Raw genomic sequence first — 22,085 nt, 5'->3', positions numbered from 1 at the left:
ACCAATGAGGACAGATTTGTGAATCACAGATCCCCTGGATCCTGTTTTGGGGTAGTTTGGGGATTGGGCTGAACTCTGGAAGGAAGAGCTTCCCCTAAGGATTGTGCCGCTAGAGGTCGCTCTGAGCCAGATTCTCGCTTAAATGAGCTCTGAAGGGAAATCGCATCTGAGGGAAGAAGCTCTGAGTTGCACCGGGAGTCATGGCAACACCATGGCTCCTATTTTTAAACTTGTGGGTGAGTGAGCACACCAAGTGTGTGCATGTATGTGCGTGGGGGGAGGGATCGGGGTGCATCTCAGAGGACTATTCTCTATCGCACATTTGAGTTTTCAGGGGCTAATAATTTGTGACCAGGAGGTCAATGGATTAAACTAGAACCTGGGATGTAAGCATGTCTGCTTTCTCCTTAACTTCATAAAAGATCCTTTAGGTCATTAGGAAGCACCAGAAAATTCCTGATAGCTTTAGCCAGCACCCTCTTTAATGCGGATCTTTGTTCCTTCCATGTGTTTTACCAGCCTCTTGGGTCACTCACTTTGTGTTGCCAGAAGAGTAAGTCCAAGACTACAAAGTAAAGGAATCTTTTTGTGGACACCTCACTCCTCCTGAGGCCAATCAAAGTGGATGCTGGGTAGCATCTGTATCTTCTAGAACTTTGAACAAGTTTCAGTGTATATAAGGGAGTCCAAACACCTCCTGCATATGTCATCAAGGGAATAAATGTCATTTTGTGACATGCAGAAAGTTTGCCCCCACCTGTCAGCTCTGTTTCATCCCCAGCAGCACTCCTACCTCATTTTTCTCCCATCCCTGGCAGAATCTATGCCTCAAGCAAGTTCCAACTTATCTAACCTGTCAAAAATGAGAGGTGGCCCAGGAAGACATTTGTAAATCAAGACAGAGGTCAAGGTCTTGTTTTGTCTTATCACATGTCCATGACAGTATTTTCAATGGTCTTCTAACCTCTCGGAAGCCCAACAGATTCTAGAACAGAATGTTTACATCCTCGTTCATTACAAGATTCCCAGGCGTGCAGTGTCTGTGTGTGGTTTTCCACACATGAGATAAAGGACCTGGCAACACACAGTGACAGAGTGAGAAAGACATATTATCCTCCCTTGTGTGAAAAGGAAGATACCCACGGCATCAGAGCGAAGTGTATCTGATGACAAGGTAACATCCCCCAGGATCACTGTAGACATCTTTAATCTACATGTACTAGGTGTCACACCCCAGCTCACTCTGCCTCTGTCATAGTCTAGAAGAGAATAGTGCGTGTGTGTGTGTGTGTGTGTGTGTGTTTCTGTATGTAAATATGTGAATGTGTTCATTTGTGTGAGTGTGTACATGTGTGTGTTTATTTGTGTTTGTGTGAGTGTGTTCATTTGTGTGAGTGTGCTTGTGTTTATTAGTGTGAGTGTGTTCACTTGAGTGAGTGTGTACATGTGTGTGTTTATTTGTGTTTGTGTGAGTGTGTGTTTATTTGTGTAAGTCTGTTCATTTGTGTGTGTGCATGTGCGTATTTGTGTTTGTGTGATTGTGTTTATTTGTGTGAGTGTATTCATTTGTGTGAGCGTGGGCACATACATGCCTAAAATAGAGGACAGCCTTGGTTGTCAGTCCTTACCCCCTATTTAAGGTATAGTCTCTTCTTATTCCCCCCTACGTATGTCAGGCTAGTTGGCCTGGGGATTTCCAGGGGTTCTTCCGTCCCTCCAGAGGGGGGCTGGAGTTACAGAACCACACCCCTGCCTCTGGCCTTATATGGGTTCTTGGGATTTGAACTCTGCACAGCAAGTACTTTATACACTAAACCATCTGCCCAGTCCAAGGAAGAAAGGCTTGACTCTAAGCCACTCTGCCCTGTGGGCTAAGGCTGTGCTCATCCCCATCAAAGTCCTTTGCAATTGAGTCAGCATTGCAGGAAAGGTAGAAGTCCAAGGTGGATCAACAGCGTGGAACCTACTGGCTCTGAGATTGGTATACCGCATCTACTGGCTTGGAAACCGCATCTACAAGTCAAGTCTAAGTGTGCCCCTCTCTGCTGGCTCTCCTTTTTTTTTAAACCTGAAAAAAAAAAACTGGAGGCAGTAATACCCTGGCTGTGTCTCCAGATTAAAGGGCGCTGTGCAGAGCACTTGGCACATAGCGTCATTCTATAACCCTTTTTTAAGAAGTAATTTTACTAAATTGCTGAAGCTTAGTATTTTTAAGTACCAAACCACCTTTTTGTTCCTGATTATAGGAAGTCTTTTAATGGAAATTTTATAAAGGTGAGATAGAGCTCTTGGGCTCCTGAAACCAAGGATAATCAATATAATTTCCATTTCTATTGATGACTTCACAATGACTATGCTGTATTGCTACATGGAGATCATTTCTACCTCTGGGCTGCACTTGAGCTTTCCCCAAATGGACTTCCCATGGTGCTTTTCAAGGTCTTTTGCTGGGTTTCCCTAACACCTTCCCTGTTCCAATAATCCTTTGATAATGCAGTCAGCTGGCCTGCCTGATCGCTATCCCTGCTTCTGTTCCTAAGCTGTTATGTTCTGGGAGTCACACAGACAAGAATGTCAAAGACTACTCATTGCCTACCAAACAATATGCTCTTCGTGCTCTCCGGTTCACAGAACTTCGTGGTTTTGTTTTCTTTTTCTTTCTTTCTTTCTTTCTTTCTTTCTTTCTTTCTTTCTTTCTTTCTTTCTTTCTTTCTTTTCAACCTGAGCATATTGCTGTCCAGGTTAGAAATTGAACTACTCAGTTGTCCTTGTGACTCTTTGTGACTATAGACTGATTTCTGATAAGTTGTAAGTTCACTGTGGCAATTCCACAGAATCGCCTAGAGAGAGAAGCGCTTGCCTTTCTGCCTTCTCCTATCAACCTTCTGCCTGAGGCTGAGGTTCTGGCAGCCATCTTGGGCAGATGGATGAAGGCCATACCCAGACGGGGCCCTAGCAGGCCTAGCTGACTGTGTAGCTCTGGGCAGATACCTGAATGTGGTCACTGTTTGGTTTAAATGACTGCACACAGACTTCCTTAGACACAGAGAACATTTGTCAAGGTTGTCTCTAAAGCAACACTATCCACAGAGTTGGTGTAGGTGATGCTAGTTCAGAGTGGCTTTTGCTTTCCTCACCGGTTATGCTCTAGACATGGCTGTTGAATATGTGACCCTATTGTCACCAAGTAAAGAAGGAAGTCTGAACACGTCAGATGTGGCACCAGAGTGATGCAGATGATGGTCCTATATAGCCCGTGGTCCTATATAGTCAGCATTTTCACTAATAATCTATAGCACACTCATCTATAACACACATGCGCGTGCACACATGTGCGCACACACACACATGCATGCACAGACCCTAATTTTTTTCTCTACATAGACAATAATAAGCAGGAATGTGTCCCACTATTCAAGTCTATGTAATTATTAAGTGCATTCTGATAGCCTTCTATGATGCTATGTTTGCTTAAGCAAAGTACCTGGCAGACTTTTATCCAAAGAGACAGAAAATGTGGGGGGGAGTGTCTGGACCTGCCACTGAGTGAAAGAAAAGGAAGCACCTGGGCTCTCCCTGGTGATGTCCACAGCCCATACACATGGTGAGCTCAAGGCCTGGGCAGGCTCCTTGCCATGACTAAGCGAGGCACCACACAGGAAGATAACCTGCATGAAAATGTTCATTTTTATTCTCAGGCATGATACTGAACAACTTGCAGTTTCTGGTCATCAGGTTTGAGGCCACGTACTCAGTGTCTCCTGACATACAACCTCATCCACCTTCTACCTATAATATCTTGCTGGAGATTAGAGAGATGTCCACTTGGGAGGGACATGTTCCTGGCACAGCATGACTTCTGTGGCTATTTCTGCTGTTTTGTGCAGGGAGAATGTGACTTAAGTAACATAAGACATCTCTGCCTTATCAGAAATGTACAAAGCCACTTGACCACTAAGTGTCCTTTCTCTCCTCATCATTATTCCTATACTGGGACTGAACCCAGGGCCTGGTGTCACTAGGCAAGTGCTCCACCACTGAGTTGTATTCCTCAGCCCAAGTTTTTTGTTTTTGTTTTTGTTTTTACCAAACACTAAACGGCTTTGGTTATCCAACTGTCATTCTCACACCCATCAAGACTTCAAAACTGGAATCAAATTAGAAAGGAGCTACCATGTAGTGATTTATTGGAGTGGGAGGTGAATCATATCTTAAGGGCTTCCTTCAAGTGCTATCCCATCGTCAATACAGTCCTAACAGGAAGAACTAGGGAAATGATTTTACCTATTTTATCCACTCCTCTTGATGATCCTCAGCTTCATTTGACACATACACACACACAGGTACTCTTTGCATATGTAATATTCACATAACGACTCTGGATGCGTGTGAACAAGAACTGCACATAAGGTCACTCATGAATGCAGAAAGCCTTCCAAGCCCTTCAATGAAAACCAGCAGTAAAAGATCAATGAACAGAACGCCCTCTAGGGGAAAACCAAGAGTTGAGAGGAGAAAGGAAGAGAGGGGTGGGTGTGAAGTGAGAACGCGTGAGAGGATAAAGCGTGAGCCGTGAGGGAAGGGTGGGCAGCCCCTGGCCAGCTGCTTCTGCTGGAAGCTGGACAAGAGGGAACAGACTTCAGCAGCGGGGAGCTCTAATCTGTCAGCAGCAGTTCCTTCAGTGTTGACCAGCCTGCCCAGCCTCGGGACTGGTGCCAGTCAGTGTATGCACACCTCTCAGACACCGCCGGAGGAAGGTGTGCCTTCTGGAAAACCTTTGAAAGCCCAGGAAAGGTTCCTTGTATGTATTTTGGACCTTCAACCTACCCCTTTCTTGGTTTCTATCTAAGCATTATCTTCAGCGCCACTTGAGATACCTTAGCAATCATCCCGAGTGTCCACTTTTTCCCAAATCCATATTGGGCATCTCAGGTACTAATGAAATGTTTCTCAGATATGACCACCTATGCCCCCTGTCTGTACCATCAGAGAGGAAGCCTGAAACCACCATTTATCCAAACCACAAGATCTCATATGGCTGCAAAGTCCATACGCCCATCACTGCTCTTAAGACACCAATGTTTGCCCACCTTAACCATGACCAGCTGGGGTCCAGCACTCACTCAGGTTGCCAGCTCCTAACCAGAAATGACAGTCTGCTAGCTTCCTGAAAACCCCCACCACCCAGCTGCCTTTATCCTCTGGTGGAAAGAGAGAGCAGACAGAGAAACAACTCCCACTCAACCTCCAAAGAATGCCAGCTTCAGTTCTCATTAAATGTGAATTTGTGCCCTAGTCAGGGTTAAGAAGCAAAGGAACAGCAAGAGCCGTGGGCATGCAGTCAGGCCAGGGCAAAAGTTAACAGCCAATGGGGGCTCCCTGGTCAAGCCAGTAAGAGACCTAAATACTGCCCCAGCCATCAGGACCCCTAGGTTTCAGGCCTGCCAGCCTCTAACGAATGAGTAACCTTTGGGAATCTATTCTCAGATTCACAAGACTCCTCTTTGTACCATTAACTAAGAAGACAGAGAGGGAGAGGGGTTGGGTGAGATGAGCACCAGCCATGCAAAGGGAGGCTGGGCTTTCCCCAAAGTTTCATTCTATGCTGCACAGGAAGGGCTGTGTGAACCTATAGGTCCCTGGACACATGCAGCCCAGACCTGCCATGGCTAGACGTCCCTGGACATCAGGTTTCTTAAAAATACATGATGGTTTAAAAAAAATCCCAGCACTCAGGAGGCAGAGGCAGGTGGATCACTGAGTTTGAGGCCAGCCTGGTCTACATAGTAAGCCACCTATTTTGCTATTTGTTTCTCTCTCTCTCTCTCTCTCTCTCTCTCTCTCTCTCTCTCTCTCTCTCTCTCATTCTTGCTCTCACTCTGTCTCCCCCACTCTCTCAATAATGTTTCCTATCTTTGTTCATTCTCTTACCTAATATGCATTCACCAACTACCTGCTTATCATCTACTATTCTAGGAATACAAGCATTAATTTAGGACAAATCACTTGGAGCTTGAAATTGACTGGGAATAGAAAGTTAGGAAAATCTTTAAAGATAAACTGTACTTAAGTTGTCTGTTAAATGTCATGGAAGGAAATAGAGCAGTAGAAATGGACAGAGGTTGCTTGCGAAGGGGGAGAAGGAGAGGGCCCACTTTTAAACATGGAAATCAGTAGATGTCTTTTGAGGACATTTGCATCAGGACTTTTGTAAAGGTTGAGTAGCATGATTCCTCTTATTGCCTGGCTGGTGACTACTGTATTTCAGTGTGTACAAGATACCTCCCTTCTTGAGCCATCTCATTGCTTCCCACCCTGTGCCTTCAGAGATGAAGTCTCTTCTTCCAACTGAGATTTGCTTAGTCCACCAAGAGCCACTTCTCTGATTCTGCTTTTTCTCTTCAAGAGTGTCCTATTTCTTCCCATAGACAGTGTATCTTCCTACAGGTACACAATGTCCTTGCTCTCCATGAAGTAGAACCCTCGCCTTACTCACCTCCTCTTCTCCTTGATCCTCTTATATATCACTTTTTAAAGAAAGAGAAAGGACAGAAGGAAGGCAAGAAATAGAGGAGGAGAATGAGGAGGAGGAAGAAGAGGAGGAGGAAGAGGAGAAGGAGGAGGAGGAGGAGAAATTTCACCTATGTCATGGGAATAGCAATAGAATGAAATCATGATCAATTGCATAATACATAATTATATAAGGGCCTCAATATTAAGCATTAGTAAATACCTATGAGAAAGAAAACAGTGGTTAAGAGCACTTCCTTCTATTGCAGAAGACTGGGCTTTGGACCCTAACATCCATGTTAGCTGGCTCACAACTTGTAACTCCAGTTCCAAGGGATCTGATGCCCTCTTCTGGCTTCCTGAGACACCTCCACTCATGCGCAAACCCACGTATAGACACACATGTAATCAATAAGTACTTTTTTAAAAAATCAGTTGACTGGAATAATCACTCCTGTATGTAATATTATGGAAATGCTAGACTAGAGGAAACAATATTTTAAATAATCCTTACATCCAATTATTCTTTACATCTACTTTGTCGTGCTTGGCACATAAGCATGACATATCCTTTAGTATAGCTATTAGACCCCTCAGCCCTGCTCTCCAGTTTGTATGCCCTTTTAAACCACTGAGTAGATAGAGTCCCTCTCCCGGTATACACAGGTGCCTCTTGCTTTTCTAAGCATTTTATATGCAAACACTTTCTTTAGATCCCTTAGTGCCTTAAGGACCAGTGCAGGGGCTCCTCCACTTACAACTTCACATTCACACAACCTTTGACCTGGCCAACATGCAGACTGTATTAAGTTATGTAAACTGAATGCATACACTTGCCTTACTGCAGGTCTGCCTATGCCTGGTGCTTAGGGAACATTTAATAGCAACCAAGGAGAAAACGACAAATCAGCTCTTGTTCGCACTGTGTAAATCTAACGGTTTTAATTCTTTGTTTATTTCTTAACATCCCAGCACTTTCCAGGCCAAGGGAGTCAAATGGGCATCCCACGAGAGCAGCCAGCTAACACAATGGATCCAAAAATTGGGCATTGGCCTCAAGGTTGCAAAACGATTATGTTCCTCACAGCTCGGTTAATAAGGACTTAACAGTGCACCTTTCTACATCTCTCTGATCCCATTCCTCTGTAACCAAGCTGGGAAGTCTGATCCTTTTGAGATGGCATCATTCACTGAAAAGGATGTAAGAGAGTACAGAACCAGTTTTGAATAAGAATGTTGAAGACACTGGGGAAAATATCATTAGGCAAGATTTATAAGAGGACAGCTATATTAAGATCCATCTCTCTCAAGTAGCGTCTGCTCTTTTTTCTAGTCCCATCCGCTGCTGAGCAGAGAAAATGGAAGCACTGGGTTCTTGGGCTTTTAAATGAATCCAGAAGTACATGGCAGGTACCTGAGTGACAGAAAAGAACCGTCCGAGTATTAGCCAGCGCACTGAGAAGAAAAACAGCCATGAACTCTCCGTGGAGAAAAGTAAAGGAAGAACTACAGAGCTGCGCCTACTAGTAGCTGACAAGTCTTCTCTGTGGCTCAGATTGAGGCAATGGAGCTAGTCACTCCCCTCCCATCTTCCAGGTGGTCTGGGATCAAAAGATTTGTGGGCTTTTCTCAGCAGAGGAGCCTTCACTAGCCACAAGAAATTCCAAAGCTCTTTCAGTCAAATGAAGTTCCCAGTTGGAATAAACCCTCTCAGCACGCCCTGCATAATGGCAGGGCATTGTGCTGTGTTCACTAATAAGGCGTAAATGGATGTGACATGGCTCCCAAGAAAATTAGTTCTTATTAATGCACAAATTAGAGTTGTGAGATTAGCAAGGAAAAAAGACAGGAGCCCAGTTAAACTTGTTAAGATTTCACATAGACGCAACTATTAGTTCAGTAGCTGGACATCCTATGCGGTGTGTGAGATGGACTCACACCAAACCCCTATGTTCCTTGTTGACCTCTTCAGATTTCGCTGGGCTGTTTTTTGTTTGCTTGTTTCATTCAGTTGTGATTTTTGAGACAGGGTCACTAGACAACCCAGACTGGCTTCAAACGATCCTCCTGTTTCACCCTCCTGGGTTCTGGAATTAAAGACATGGTTGTTTTGTGTGTGTAGGTAGATGGTAGATGGATAGAGGAAGGGAACGAGGAGAGAGAGAGAGAGAGAGAGAGAGAGAGAGAGAGAGAGAGAGAGAGAGAGAGGAGAGAGAGAGAGACTAGTGAACTTCCTCTGGCCAACCTCTCCAGAAAGAATCATCAGATCTCCAGCTAGTCAAGCTTCAACGGTTGAAATAGGTACTTGCTATATACCATTTATCTGATAGTGATCTGAAATGCTGTGAGGGTCTTCTATGAGCTTAAAAAAACTTCCCTTGGATTACTAAACAAGTGATCATAAGTATCTGTCTTTGAGAGTCAAGCCTATCAAATAATCTTCCCCCTAGCCGCCCCCCCCATCCGTGTGTGTGTGTATGTGTGTGTGTGTGTGTGTGTGTGTGTGTGTGTGTGTGTGTGTGTATTTGTACATGTTCAGGCAAGTGTGCTTTTATGTACAGGTATATATGCACATACTTATATGCATGTGTAGAGTCCAGAGATCAACATCAGTAGTGTTCCTCAACCACTCTTTAAGCTAAATTTTGAGACAGGGTCTCTCACTGGATCCTGAGCTCCATGATTTGGCAGGCCAGCCAGCCCATAAGCCATGGATGGGGTTTCCTAGTCTTTGCCTTTTCAGTGTTAGGATTAAAGGCACATATCACCATTTCTGGCCTTCCTCCTGGGTGTTAGGATCCAAGTTTGCACTTTGCCGAATGAGCCATTGCCCTGGTCCCTCATATAATCTCTTACTCTGGTTCCTGAACTCATGATGGAGGAACTTGCCATACATGGGAAGAAAGCCACGGTCCAGCACATATAAACTAGAGCTTAACATCCTCTTATATTTCTGAGAGGCCAGAGCTAAGAGGTGAGAAAAGAAGCCCCTTTCATGCTCCGCATCCCTAAAGCCCTCTGGTGTCTAGGCTGCTCTTGGAATTCTCCAGAGGAGCCTACCTTCCTGGGCTGTGGTGGAGAAAGGAGCAGGCAGCCAAAGGGACCGGCTTCCTCATAAAACAGCCAATCATTTGCAGCTATTTCATTTGCAAAGATTTCCTGCTGTGGCTAAATAGTCCGTCTGCTTGCTTGGTTTGTTATTTAAAAGAGTGACCCTAATGAAAGCAGAGCTCTGAAGAGGGGCAAGTCTTAGCTCAGCAAGTGAGAAGAGGAAGACCAAGAGTGCCTAACTGAATCCCAGGGAGGTCTCCAGACTTAGTACCTCAGGCCTGTGGATACCTCTCTATAAGTCCCAGCTAGTTAACCCAAGCCTTTCTGGACTCTTTAAAATAGTCTCCTAAAATAGCCTTAGCAGAGGCTGTAGATTGGAGCCAAGGACCTCCAAAAGCTATGGTGGTTGAAAGGAAAAGGGAAGATGAAGAAGAGTGAAAAATACACTTGTAGGGCTGAGGAGAAGCCAGGAATAGGGATCTACCAATCAGGGAGACAGTTACGGGAGGGATGCCAGAGACGGAAGAAGGCAAGCGCATCCACCAGGTAGAGAAGCAGGGAGGGCAGGGAGAAGCTGCAAATTGAGCAGCACACTGTAGAAATCAAGCCATGGTAGACCCTGCCTGCTCTGCTTGCTGCTGCTACCCTGCCCGAACCCCAACCCCACTCCCACCCCCACCCCCAACCCCACCCCGAGAGCCTGCAGCTTTGTGAACAATCTACACTGTGGAGTCCCTGCCTTGTTGCTTCAAGTTTACTACACTCTGATATAACGGAAGGAGGCATTTGTGGCTCATTAGTTTGTTAGTTTGCTTGTGGGGGTGGGGGTGGTGGGGATGGTTTTGTTTTGTTTTGTGTGAGGCAAGGACTTCTTATAATGTAGTACAGGCTTAGACTGGAATCCACCCTGTAGCCAAAGCTGACTTCAAACTGGCACCAATGCCCTGAGCCCAGAGCATCACTCCTCCAGAGTGATAGGCGCTCATCTTGACTTACCCAAAAGCAAAGAGCGTAAATGAGACCTGGGGAGGGCAATATTCTAATGGCCCTAAAAACCTCCCAGACCCAGGAGATACTGAGCAAATGTTAAACTAATGGTGGTCTCAGGGATGTGTGCATTGGGTCCAGGTTCCAGAGGTGACATTTACACTCTAGTGTAAGATAAGCTAAGCCAGAAACAATATACTCGAAGGTTGCTGTTTACCCTGGGGAAGGTTTAAGAGCAGCGCGGACAAGCTTGAGCTGCCTTTCAGAGGCTCAACATTACCTTCCCTTGATTTGTGTTGTTTGACAGATGTGTTAGTCTCAGTGGTCCTTGGCCTTTAGCTTTGGTTTTTAAGCAGCAAATATTGGAGAACCTAACATGAGTCAGATTGGAATTGAACACTAAAAATAACAGAAGGACGCATGGGTCTACGGAACCGACTCCACAGGAAGGTTCCTCACCTCAGAAAGAGCAGCAGGGTAGAGTGGGTGTGTGCTGCGCGGAGTCCTGGAGGGCCTCGCTCACCTCCTTTCCCCTGTCACACACTGTGTCGGAATAAGGACAGAGAAGCAGGAAGGATAGAAAGCCGCTGCTTGCTCTTGCAAAGCTCTTTTGGAAGTCACCTTAATTAGGAAAGCATTAGGTTCGGTGAAGGCCTGTAACGGGGGATGTCAGCCCAAGGCTTAGCCGCGCCTTCCGAGGGTAAGTCAGGACAAAGGTCTATGAAGGACTAGCAAGGAACAGGTAAAGGACCATCTGTGTGTGTTTACTGGTGGCAAAGGACGTGCTAGGGAGCGTTCCAAAGACAGTGAAGAAGGCAAGAGATGGAGTTTGGTTGGCAGAGTGCTCGTTTAGCATTACTGAAGGCCTGAACTTGATCTCAGCATCAAACACGTATAAAATGGATGTGCTAACGTCTACCGGAAATCCTAGCATGGAGGCAAGGTGACAGGATATAAGATCATCACCTCTGGACCATATTGCAAATTTCGACCTGGGGTACATGAGGAGACGTAATGTCAGAAGGGGAGTTGTCAGTGGGAGAGACTGCAGTATATTTAAAAAATAAAAAAATAAGTCAACTGAAGTATGTTAGCACGTTAAGAAGGTCACGTTGGAGGGAGAGAAGGCATGAGGCAGTTTTGCAGAGACAGGCAGGGCCCATGCTGCGTAAAACTTTATAAACCATATTAAGGAGATGGTTCTTTATTAGTGCAGTAATAAAAAAAAAAGCTACTGGAAAGCATTAAGCAGGCGGGCGATGAAATCACATTCCATTGTAGATCAGCCTGGTTGTGACATGGGTTAGAAAGAAACAGAACTGGGTGCAGGGAGAGCTGGCAAGAGGCCTGCAGCATCACAGGGGAAAAGATAGGCTGGAGTGTGGTAGGAAAAAGTGTGGTAGGAAAAAATGTGGTAGATAAAGATGCAGTGACGGCATGCTAGTGATGCTGTGAGACTTGGGCACATAGAGAGCAGCGCAATGGCCACAAGATATCAGGGACACACAGGACTAAGACCTTGGAAATGTTTAATTTTATTAACCTGCTATTAGGACACATCTCAGACAGTATACATTTGGTTAGAAGATGGGAAAATGGCGGGTAAAGATATGAACAGTTCAGATTTGGAGACACGGGATCCCAACACCCATGGCATCAAAGGAGATGTTTTATCTAGTTTAACACGCAAGCTAGGAGCCAGACCTGGTGGTACAGACCTGTCATCCCAGCTACTCGGGTGGTTGGCTTGGAACAGTTCCAAGCTCAAGGTCTATCTGAGCTACAGAGAGAATTCTGAGCCAGTCTAGGCCACTTAGTAAGACCCTGACTCAAAATAACGGGGTAAAAAAGTATGGGTGTATGTGGCAGGGTCTGAGGTGTAGCTCAGTGGTATACATACACCTGACAAACACACACAGCGCCCTAGGTTCAATTCCTAGTACTTCAAAAAATGGTGTAAAATACAAACCTTGGATGAGGGTGGGACCAGAGATGAAAACTCGGAGAGTGTGCAGACATTGAGTCACTGGCCACCAGTAGAGAAATAAGCATCTCTAAGACAAAGCCCCAAGACTTGAAGAATGTTCCGAGAAGTCTAAGATGGAGAAACCTGAGAGAGACAGGAGTCAACCAGGACCCTCTGTGCCACCAAGGGGTGGTGGGAAAGCAGAGCTCACAAGAGGAGAGAGTTGGAAGTGATGGCCACCGCCACGGCCAAATAAGCTGCTTTTCATTCTAACTCTAAATTAAAAGCCTTGTTTAGTGACTGTAGATCACCTTCCCTCCAGAGATTAAACCTGGCTAACTCGGGTGAACTGTCACCAAAGGTGTTTTAATTTTCTTAGGGTGCCCTCTGTCATTTCATTTCTAGAGCTGGACTGTGGGTACCTGAGGATGCTGTGATTCTAGAGAACATTCTGTTTGTCCTACTTAAATAGTTCAAAATAAAAGTCCTTCAATGGATGTGTTCAAAGCCATGTATTGAACAGAAGGCATAGGTTGACTTGAGTAAAATTTTATATTTAAACCCATATAGATACAGATGTATAGCAACATGTCCCAGATGGTTCCTAACTAACTTCACAATTACATATGGTTAGTTAGGGTTTTGGTCACTTTAATGTTCTTCTTTGTGTTCTGTTTTGTTTGGATCTTTATAGCCTACATACAGGGCCATCTTACAAAATAAGAAAATCACAAAAGCATAAGATCTCCTTCATGCAGTCTGCTGACACTTCTACGGGGGAATAGTATAGCCGGGACACAGCATTCCACTTGTGAAGCTTTGAATGTGAACACACACACACACACACACACACACACACACACACACACACACACCAAGAGGCTCCTGTGATGACTGCTTGGTACCCAGGTAGTAGCACTACTTTAAGAGGTGGCAGGAACTTTGGGAGGTGGGTTCTTGCTTGAGGACGTAGGTCACTGAGGGCAGATGTTTGAAGGATGCACCGTTACCTTCCTGTTTCTCTCTACTTTGTGCATACCATGCATACCATGGAGACCATAAATTGCCATGTTTCACCATGTTCTCTGCCATCCTGTCCTCCTCCCTCATTATGGGCCAGAAGCCATGAAGCCAGCCAGTCATGAACTGATGCCTCTGAAACCATGGGCCAATATATCTCTCTCCCTTTTAAGTTTTTTTTTTTCAGGTATTTTGTCAGAGCAAAGCAAAGTGACTAAAACAGAGTCCTTTCTCTACTAAAAGGTGCCTCTACCACAGCATGCTGACTCATGAAGACAACAGAGAAGCAAAGGAGCTAAGGCCATGTCTGTTTCTTTAAGGGAAGAACACTTCACAAGCTAGTAGATCCACTCCCTCCCAATGGAGAAACTTCCCAAAGGAAAGCTGAGTTCTTCAAACTCTACTGAATCCAGTGGCCAAATACTGATAGATCAGAAAGGCCTGGGTTCAGTTCTGAGCTGATCCACTCACAGTCTGATTAAAGACAAGCTACTTCTATAAGCCTTGTTTTCATATAGTAGATAATGAAAATGATTTTTTAAAACCTGACTAACGGTACTGAGAGATTATATAATGTAAAACTGTTACAGCAACATTAAGCACATTGTAAGTACTCAATGAATGAGAGCTGCCCTTGTGTGTGATGTGTGTGTGTGTGTGTGTGTGTGTGTGTGTGTGTGTGTGTGTGTGTGTTTGAGAGAGAAATAGGGAGGAAGGGAGGGGAAGGGTTACATAGCCCAGGCTGGCCTAAGTGCATGCTAAGAATAACTTTGAACTTCTGACCCTTCTGCCCTCCCACCTGCTGGGATTGCAGATGTGTACCACCACACCAAGTTTTTTGTGGTAGTAGGGCTTTATATGTACCAGGCAAGCATTCTACCAATTGATTCATTGTTTCTTAGAAGAAGAACACAAAAGAGAAGGGCTTAACTCAAATGCCCCTGTACCATGACCAAGTGCCGATTCGAGGCCAGTCTTCAGCCTGCTGCCATCCTGAATGGCCTTGCTTTGGTCCTGCACCTCCATCCCCTCCCTTTGAGGCTTCCTCCTAGCCCTCCGGTCCCACCAGGCACCGGTGTCCCCCACTCACCTATTCAGCATGTTAGACTGGTAGATCCTCTTCTCATGGGTGTTGTAACAACTGCTCTTGGGCTCGGGGATAAAACTGTGTTCGGATAGCATGTCGGAAGCAGCCGTGGTAATGATGGCGATCCCGTCTCTCACTCTGGCAGGAAGTCCGTAGTCCCATTCGTCGTAAGACACAGAGATAAGCCCCGTGGGAAACTCGGAGGGCACCGTGTCTGTGTCCCCCGCCACCAGACTAGGCACAATCCATGTGTAGCCGTAGCCAGTCAGCCCGACTGAGTTAGCTACTTCAAAGATGTAGGTGGCTTCTTCCTTGGTGCAGTAAAGGAGAATGATGGGGCTTTGAAGCTTCTTCAGCTGGTTCTGGATCTTAGAGTCGCCATCGTCCAGGGACATGTCAAGCAGGAGGACTTCCTCAAGCTCCCAGCCCACGAAGCTGTTCTCGATGGTGCTGCGGATCTTGTTCACAAAGTCCTGGTAGCCAGGGAAGTAGGTGGTGACAATGGAGAAGATGTACCAGTCATATTCTTCCATGATGTTGAGCATGACGGAAGCTTGCTGTTCAATGGACGGGCCAAACTGGAAGAACATGGAGGATTCATCCTAGAGCGGTCAACGTAGAAGAAAAAAAAAAAGAGAAAGAAACAGAGAAATCAAACAGAGAAATCCACAGGGGTCATGAACCTACTGGGTACAAAAGTTCATGTTCATTTCTTTTTTTTCATAGAATGTTTTCTTTTCAATTTTTTTTCAGTTAAAAACAGTAATGTTCTTGAATTTCAATCTTTTGGAATAAATTCCTTCCTAAGAGTAGTTCCCGGCATTTTATAAAAAAAGAAGCAATATTGGTCTGTAAGCCTTTTTGTCTGAACTCCTCAGGATCTGAGCCTTAGATAGCTCCTCAGAAGGAAACACATTGATATTTACACAGTAAAACATCAAATAATCAGAAAGAGGAAAGAGGAGACCAAGGTCTTATGCCGGTCCAGCTGAGGTGTCCACACATACACAGACAATACAGACAGAGATACACACACACACCACACACACACAGACACACACACACACACACACACCATTTCTTAAAAATTTTAACTTTCCGGGTTTCAATCAAGGTGAATAACCTCCAGTACGGAGGATCTGTCCTCAGATGTGCCTACATGGGTGGTATAAGGACACTGACCCACAGTGTTTCCATGCTTGGCTACAGAAACTAAAGAGAACATAGAGCTGTTAGTAACACAGTCCCCGATAGTACTGGAGACTGAAGCCAAGGTTTCATATTCTATACTTTACACTAAGCTTATACACTTAATGTCCCTTCTTATTTCCGTTTTTTAAAAATTGATATGGGTTCTCACTAGGTTTCCCAGGCTGGACTTGAACTCATTCTATAGTCTCGGGAAGCTTTGAACTTGTTCCTGCTTTGGACTTATGAATAGCTAAAACGACAGGGTTGAATCACCATGCCAGGCTTACTAGTATTCTCATTTAACTTAGTTCATTTTCTAACTGTGGCTCTGATAATATGATACACAACTTAGAGTAAGGCTCAAACTACGCCTCTAAGGCATACATTAAAATACTGGTAGCTAGACTCCTCATGTGGTCATGCTTGATTTTAGGGCAACCCACAGAAGAAGGTTTGTTTTCTAACTCATATAATGCCACAGGCCTTGGATTGATCTGTGTAACACACACAGACACAGACACACACACACAGACACACACACACACACACACACACACACACAGAGAGAGAGAGAGAGAGAGAGAGAGAGAGAGAGAGAGAGAGAGAGAGAGAGAGAATATGAGGGAGAAGCCATTTTAAACTCCTCCCATTTTAAGCTGCATTTTTATCTGCTGTTTTGAGATGTCAAGACCTATATTTTAGCTCTGCCTTGTAGCTACAAGAATCTGAAACTACAAAATGAATATCCTCTCAGCCTTGTCCTCCCTCAGTCCATTTCCCCTGATTTGTTCCTGGTAATGGTGTCACTTTTCTTAGTCTGTGCTCCTACAGACTAAGGGTCCATCTGAGGGCCCCTGTCCATTTTGAAATAATCTAGGCCAACACAATTGTGTCTCTCTTCAAGGGGCATAGCCACTTCCAGCCAACAGCAAGCCAGGCTTTAAAGTATAGTTACAAGAGACCAAGAAATTGGCCCTTTAAGCTAAATTATATAGTGATTTCGTAGTCCAGGAATAAATAGCCAAGAAACAGCCAAGTAGTGGCTGTTTGAGTGCCAATTATTGAAAAAATACAGGCTGGTAAATATCCTACTTGTAGCTTGAGATCCTAGTTGGGCAGTAAGAGTTGCCTTGCGTGCTTCTTATGCTTGGACTGGTCCCATTGACCCCAGCTATCCAGAGTAGGAAGAGATGTTTATCTGCTGGGGGCGGGGGCAGGGAGGTTGGAGTCTTCCTGCTAAAGGTGCCATATTGCTGACAATGCCTGTCTCCTCTAGCCTTAAACATACAGACAGAAATGAGCTCCAAAAGGCTACAAAAGTCAGAAAAATAAGGAAGATGAAGTAACAGGAATAGATAAGTAGAGGAAAGGGAAGTAACTCAAGTAAAATAATAACAGCACATGTACCCCTTTCACACTCTGGCTAACACCTACTCTTGGACTTCCTCCACGACACAAGGATTGTTCTTCAAGCACAAATGACCCATTGTTCAGTTGAAGGTTACAGTTGGGATGTGGATTAAATGATGTCCCTCTCTGCTAATAAACCCTAACCTCTGGGCTAGAGAGATGTCTCAGCGTTTAATAGCACTGACTGCTCTTCCAGAGGTCCTGAGTTCAATTCCAAGAAACTACATGGTGGCTCACAACCAGCTTTACTGTGATCTGATGTACACTGTATACATAAAAAATAAACCTTAAAAAAAAACCCTAACCTCCAGGGTGAAGGTAGTAGGATGTGTTGCCCGGTGAGAGATGATGGATCTTGCAGGAAGAGATCTCAGAAATGGAGTGAGTGTCCTTTTAAAAGAGACTCCGGAGAGCCACCTTGACCCTTCCACCCTGAGTGGCCACTAGACACCCTATCTGCTAGCGCCACTAATCGTGGACTTCTCAGCCTTCAGACCTACAAAAACTAAACTTGTGCTGTTGATAAGCTGTCTCCTTTATGACATTTTTTTAATAGCAGCTTAAAATGACTAAGACAAGTGGGTATCTGAGACAATGAAGCTTAATTATTACAACACTTGTCAGGGACCTGCAGAGAAGCTCAAGGGAAAAAGAGCTAGAAAAGAAAGCCCATTGACAGAGCAACTCTTCTAGAATTGACACTGCTTTAAGGAAATCTCTGCCTGATTTTCTTGTAAACACAGTCTTGGAGATTCTCAAGTGGGAAATCTCATCCTGTGAGTTTCCACAAGCCCAGTGGTTACACAGAGTAAAAATGCTTTCAATATACTTTAAGACATACAGGACTTAGGGAGAAGGAAATCTCAATTGCAAATGAAATAAATCAACCTGTTCTATGACGGGTGAAGAGCATTTAATCACAGGGAGACTCTTGAATGCACACAAAGTCCCACATATGGTGGGTGAGGCTACAGTTGGCTCAAATGCACAGTAAGAATTAGCTTTGAGAAAAACTCATGGTTGTCCATTTCAGATGGTCAATGTTGATGAATTTGAACTTAAAGAATGAAAAATCTGTTAAACAGCAACTTGACCCTCCCTTCTTTTTGTCATCTCTCAATGTCTCCCCAACAGTTACAAATGAACTCATAAAGATATTGCCAGCTACTATGCAAAGAAAACAAATCTACGATGAGAGTGATATAAGAAAAATTACCATGGTTGTATCGCACCCCCTTCTGCATTCTGAGCACACCTTCCAATCCTATCATCACTCAGCATGCCCACCTTACCCATTCTGTATTGCCAGTCTTTCATTTAATGAGTATGCCTTCTGCAGCCATTTTATCTGCCACCAAATCCAGTTTGCTGAAGCCACATGGAAATCAAGAGACAGAGTTATGGCTTGAGCAAAGGCTTCCTGTATAATGAGGAGTGTAGCATTGTTTATTTAGGTGACACGTCAGTGTGGCGTACAGTGCCCAGGAATAGAATAGCTCTTTTTTCCAACAAAGCTTTGAGCTAACTCTAAGTTGCAAATGGTGACAGGCTTTGCAAATTATGGCCTCTGTCACAAATCAAAGCACAATCTTCATATGTGCAGAGAGTGGAAAGTACTGGTGGCCACACATCCATCTTTGCAGGCGCCCAGCATGCGCTATGATCCCCCACTAGTGATCAAGGATGAAGGACAGAGATGTAATTCTGTTTGCAGCTCACTCTGATTCCCCGTGAACATTTTTATCTCCTAATGCTATTACAAAATGTTGACACTCAGGGGTACTTGGAGTGCTCACCTCCCTCCAGTGAAAATTCCCAGCCAAATTTATTGCATGAATGCACTTCAACTTGCCTTGAGAGCATCTTGAAAGTCTTCCTGCATAAAAGGCTGCCTTAACTGAGATGAGCAATTAGCACAGGGGAGGTAGAATCGTACATTAGACCCCATCAGTCTACAATCTTTATGTTGTATTTCCATTACATTGATGTTCATGGTGTTTATTTGCTAATAAGAAGAAATAAAAAGAAGTGCTTTTTCATCCCATTATCTGCCTCAGAAAACAGCTACCTAAAGAATTAACAGCACAAAAAGTCTTTCACCATCCAGATCCCCTACTGATCCACTTCTGAAATAAAGAACTAAGTACCCCAATGACCATAGTGCCTCTGGCAACAGATTTCAGTACCCTGCCCCCAACACACACACACACACCATTCTCTCTCTCTATTGAAATAAGCCATTTTTCTAAGAGCATATCCTCTTCCTTGGATGCAGAGCCATGCATGGTTGGCTGACAAGGTGTATAAAATCCTGGTCCTTTTGTTCTAAATCCAGGCAACTCTGAAAGGTCTGTCTAGCTTCTGGATTCCCTACTAGAATAGTAAGAGTGTCTGTCACAGGTGCATCACCTGGACCCCCCTTTCTGCTCAGTCTACTTTTCCCTTTCTAGGTCTTGATGTGAAGATTCTTCCTTAATCAAGCTGCACTTTGCCTTAACACCCAGCCTGACTCTACTTACCCTCCTTTACACACATGGAAAAAAGTATCTCAAAGGATGTGAACAGAGGAACTGGGAAGATGACTCCATTGGCAAACTGGCTGCCTTACAAGCATGGGGTACTTGAGTTTGGATCTCCAGCACCCATGCTTAAAAAAAAAAAGCTGAGCATGGTTGCACCTCAACGTAACCCTAACTCACTGGTATCAGAGTCAGGAAGGTCCCTGAAGCTTGCAGGCCAGGCAATTTTGCTAATCTGTGAGCATCAGGTATAGTGACAGACCCTTTCTCAAAAGATGAGGTGAACAGTGATAGAAATCTTTCTAGACACAAAGTAGGCTCTGGGTTTCATATGCCCATGTATAATCACACACACACACACACACACACACACACACACACACACACACACACACACACACTTATGTTCATATATCATGGTGATTTACGTAATAGAAAGATAATCCTCTGCCCACTGGCTAGAGATGTCAGAACTAGGTTGGAAAGGTATCAGCTGAATATCAGGAATGCATTGGTAGCAGTTATAATTCTTAATGGAATGAGCCTTAGAAGGTTGTGAGCTCTCCTCGATCACTATAAGAAACAAGAGCTTCATTCTTATCTGACAAAGGATTCCTTTCCCGAGCTCGATCTAACTTCATTCCCACCTTTAAGATCTTGGTTCTTTGATAGATGCTGTCTTTTTTTTTAACTCTCAAGGTTAGGTTCATCCTCTTCTGTGCCTTTTCAACTGTGCTTATCTGCGTATCACATGATAACAAGCCAGGTTATCCCTTCTCCCTACAAATGTGGGGTTTCTATATGTGTGTGCACATACTATGTGGTGTGTGTGTGTGCCTACACGTCATGTAAGTGTATATGAATGTATCTCTGCATCTATATCTGCATTGTGTAAAGGCCAGAGGTGTCTTATTGTGGTAGTTTGAATAAGAGTGGTCTTACTTGGTCACCAAGGAGTGGCATTACATGAAAGGATTAGAAGGATTAGGAGGCGGGGCCTTGTTGAAGGCAGCCATCACTTAAGGTTGGCTTTGATGTTTCAAAAGCCTATGCCAAGCCCAGAGTGCCCTCTTTCCCTCCCTCCCTTCCTCCCTCCCTCCCTCCCTCCATCCATCTCTCTCTCTCTCTCTCTCTCTCTCTCTCTCTCTCTCTCTCTCTCTCTCGCTGTGTGTGTGTGTGTGTGTGTGTGTGTGTGTGTGTGTGTCTGTCCCCCCTGCCTAAAGATCAGGATGTAGCTCTGAGTTACTGCTCCAGTGCATGTCTGGATGGTGCCATGCTTCCTGCTATGAGAATAATGGACCAAACTTCTGAAACTGCAAATAACTGCCAATTAAATGCTTTATATAGTTGTCTTGGTCATGGTAGTCACAGCAATAAAACAATGACTAAGACAGAAGTTGCAACCCACCCCTACCCCACACAGGACAGTGTCTCCTTGAATCCAAAGCTCACTTATTGGCTGGATTGGCTGAGATGCTCCAGGAATCTACCTCTCTTTACCACAACAGGACCAGGTTTATAGAGGCCTGTGTAACTATTTCCAGATCTTTACATGAGTACTGGGGACTTGAACCCAGGTCCTCATTACAGGTGTCTTACTGACTGGTTCATCTCCTTGGTTCTCAAACGCATGTTATCAAAGAGCAGGATCTAGTCTTTATTTATCTCTGAAACACTCAACAGCAAGTGAAAAAAAAAACCTCTTATTTGTTTAATACTGCTACAAAGAAATTTGATTTATTGAGTGGGAAGTTGACAAAAATGATCTTGATGGCATCATCAAGTTTCCTATTTCGATGCTGATGGTGCAAGTCAACATCATGGAAATAGGGTATGTCTAAAACATCATACACAATCTGCACTTTAATAAGAGCTGAGGAGACCCCTATTGCAGGCAGTCATGCAGGCAGAGTGCCACCAGCACTCCAGCACACTCCCATTGCTGAAGACTTTGAGCACATCACCTTCGCTCACTTCCTCCAAACCCCATCCTCTCACTCTTTATCCTGACTCCAGGCTCCCAGCACCACCAATCCACCAATCCACTGCAGCTCCTCCTGTAAAAGGCAAGGGTGACCTTGACATGCCAACTCCAAGGTCAATGTGCAGTAGTTGCCTCCTACTAGGAGGATATGACCTCCTTCACCCTATTGCCCAGCCACTTTTGCTACAGTCCCCCTTCATTCTTCATTTTTGCAGAAGTAGGGTGATTCCTCTAAAATGCAAATCAGTAGTGCTGCTCTCTGCCCCAGCCCTCCATGGCTTCCCTATTCACTAAAAGAAGCAGCCAATGCACTTTATTTGGAACCTCCTTACCCAGAAGACCCCATGTTCTCATATCCTG

At 44.6% G+C, this 22,085-nt stretch overlaps 1 protein-coding gene and 1 long non-coding RNA gene across 6 annotated transcripts in view; one reads left to right on the top strand and one right to left on the bottom strand.

Annotated features, from left to right (window-relative positions):
* Nucleotides 1-22,085, bottom strand: part of GRIN2B (glutamate ionotropic receptor NMDA type subunit 2B) — a 459,317-nt gene that overhangs the window by 193,787 nt on the left and 243,445 nt on the right. For all 4 annotated transcript variants that reach the window (XM_084766782.1, XM_084766784.1, XM_084766785.1 and 1 more), the window contains one exon: nucleotides 14,625-15,223. In XM_084766782.1, the coding sequence (XP_084622908.1) occupies nucleotides 14,625-15,223 (599 nt within the window). The remainder of the gene's footprint in view (nucleotides 1-14,624; nucleotides 15,224-22,085) is intronic.
* Nucleotides 592-22,085, top strand: part of LOC311588817 — a 32,408-nt gene continuing 10,914 nt past the window's right edge. Inside the window, exons 1-3 of one of the 2 annotated variants that reach the window (XR_014776340.1) lie at nucleotides 592-1,174; nucleotides 7,844-8,004; nucleotides 13,778-13,959. This is a non-coding gene — a long non-coding RNA (uncharacterized lncRNA). Of the gene's footprint in view, nucleotides 1,175-7,843; nucleotides 8,005-13,777; nucleotides 13,960-22,085 lie in introns of those variants that run through there. The other variant, XR_014776339.1, reaches the window with a different exon arrangement.

The sequence above is a fragment of the Acomys minous genome (genome assembly GCF_964271855.1).
Source record: "Acomys minous genome assembly, chromosome: 17".
In the NCBI taxonomy this organism is placed as follows: Eukaryota; Metazoa; Chordata; class Mammalia; order Rodentia; family Muridae; genus Acomys; species Acomys minous.
This window is presented reverse-complemented; position numbering and strand designations above follow the sequence as displayed.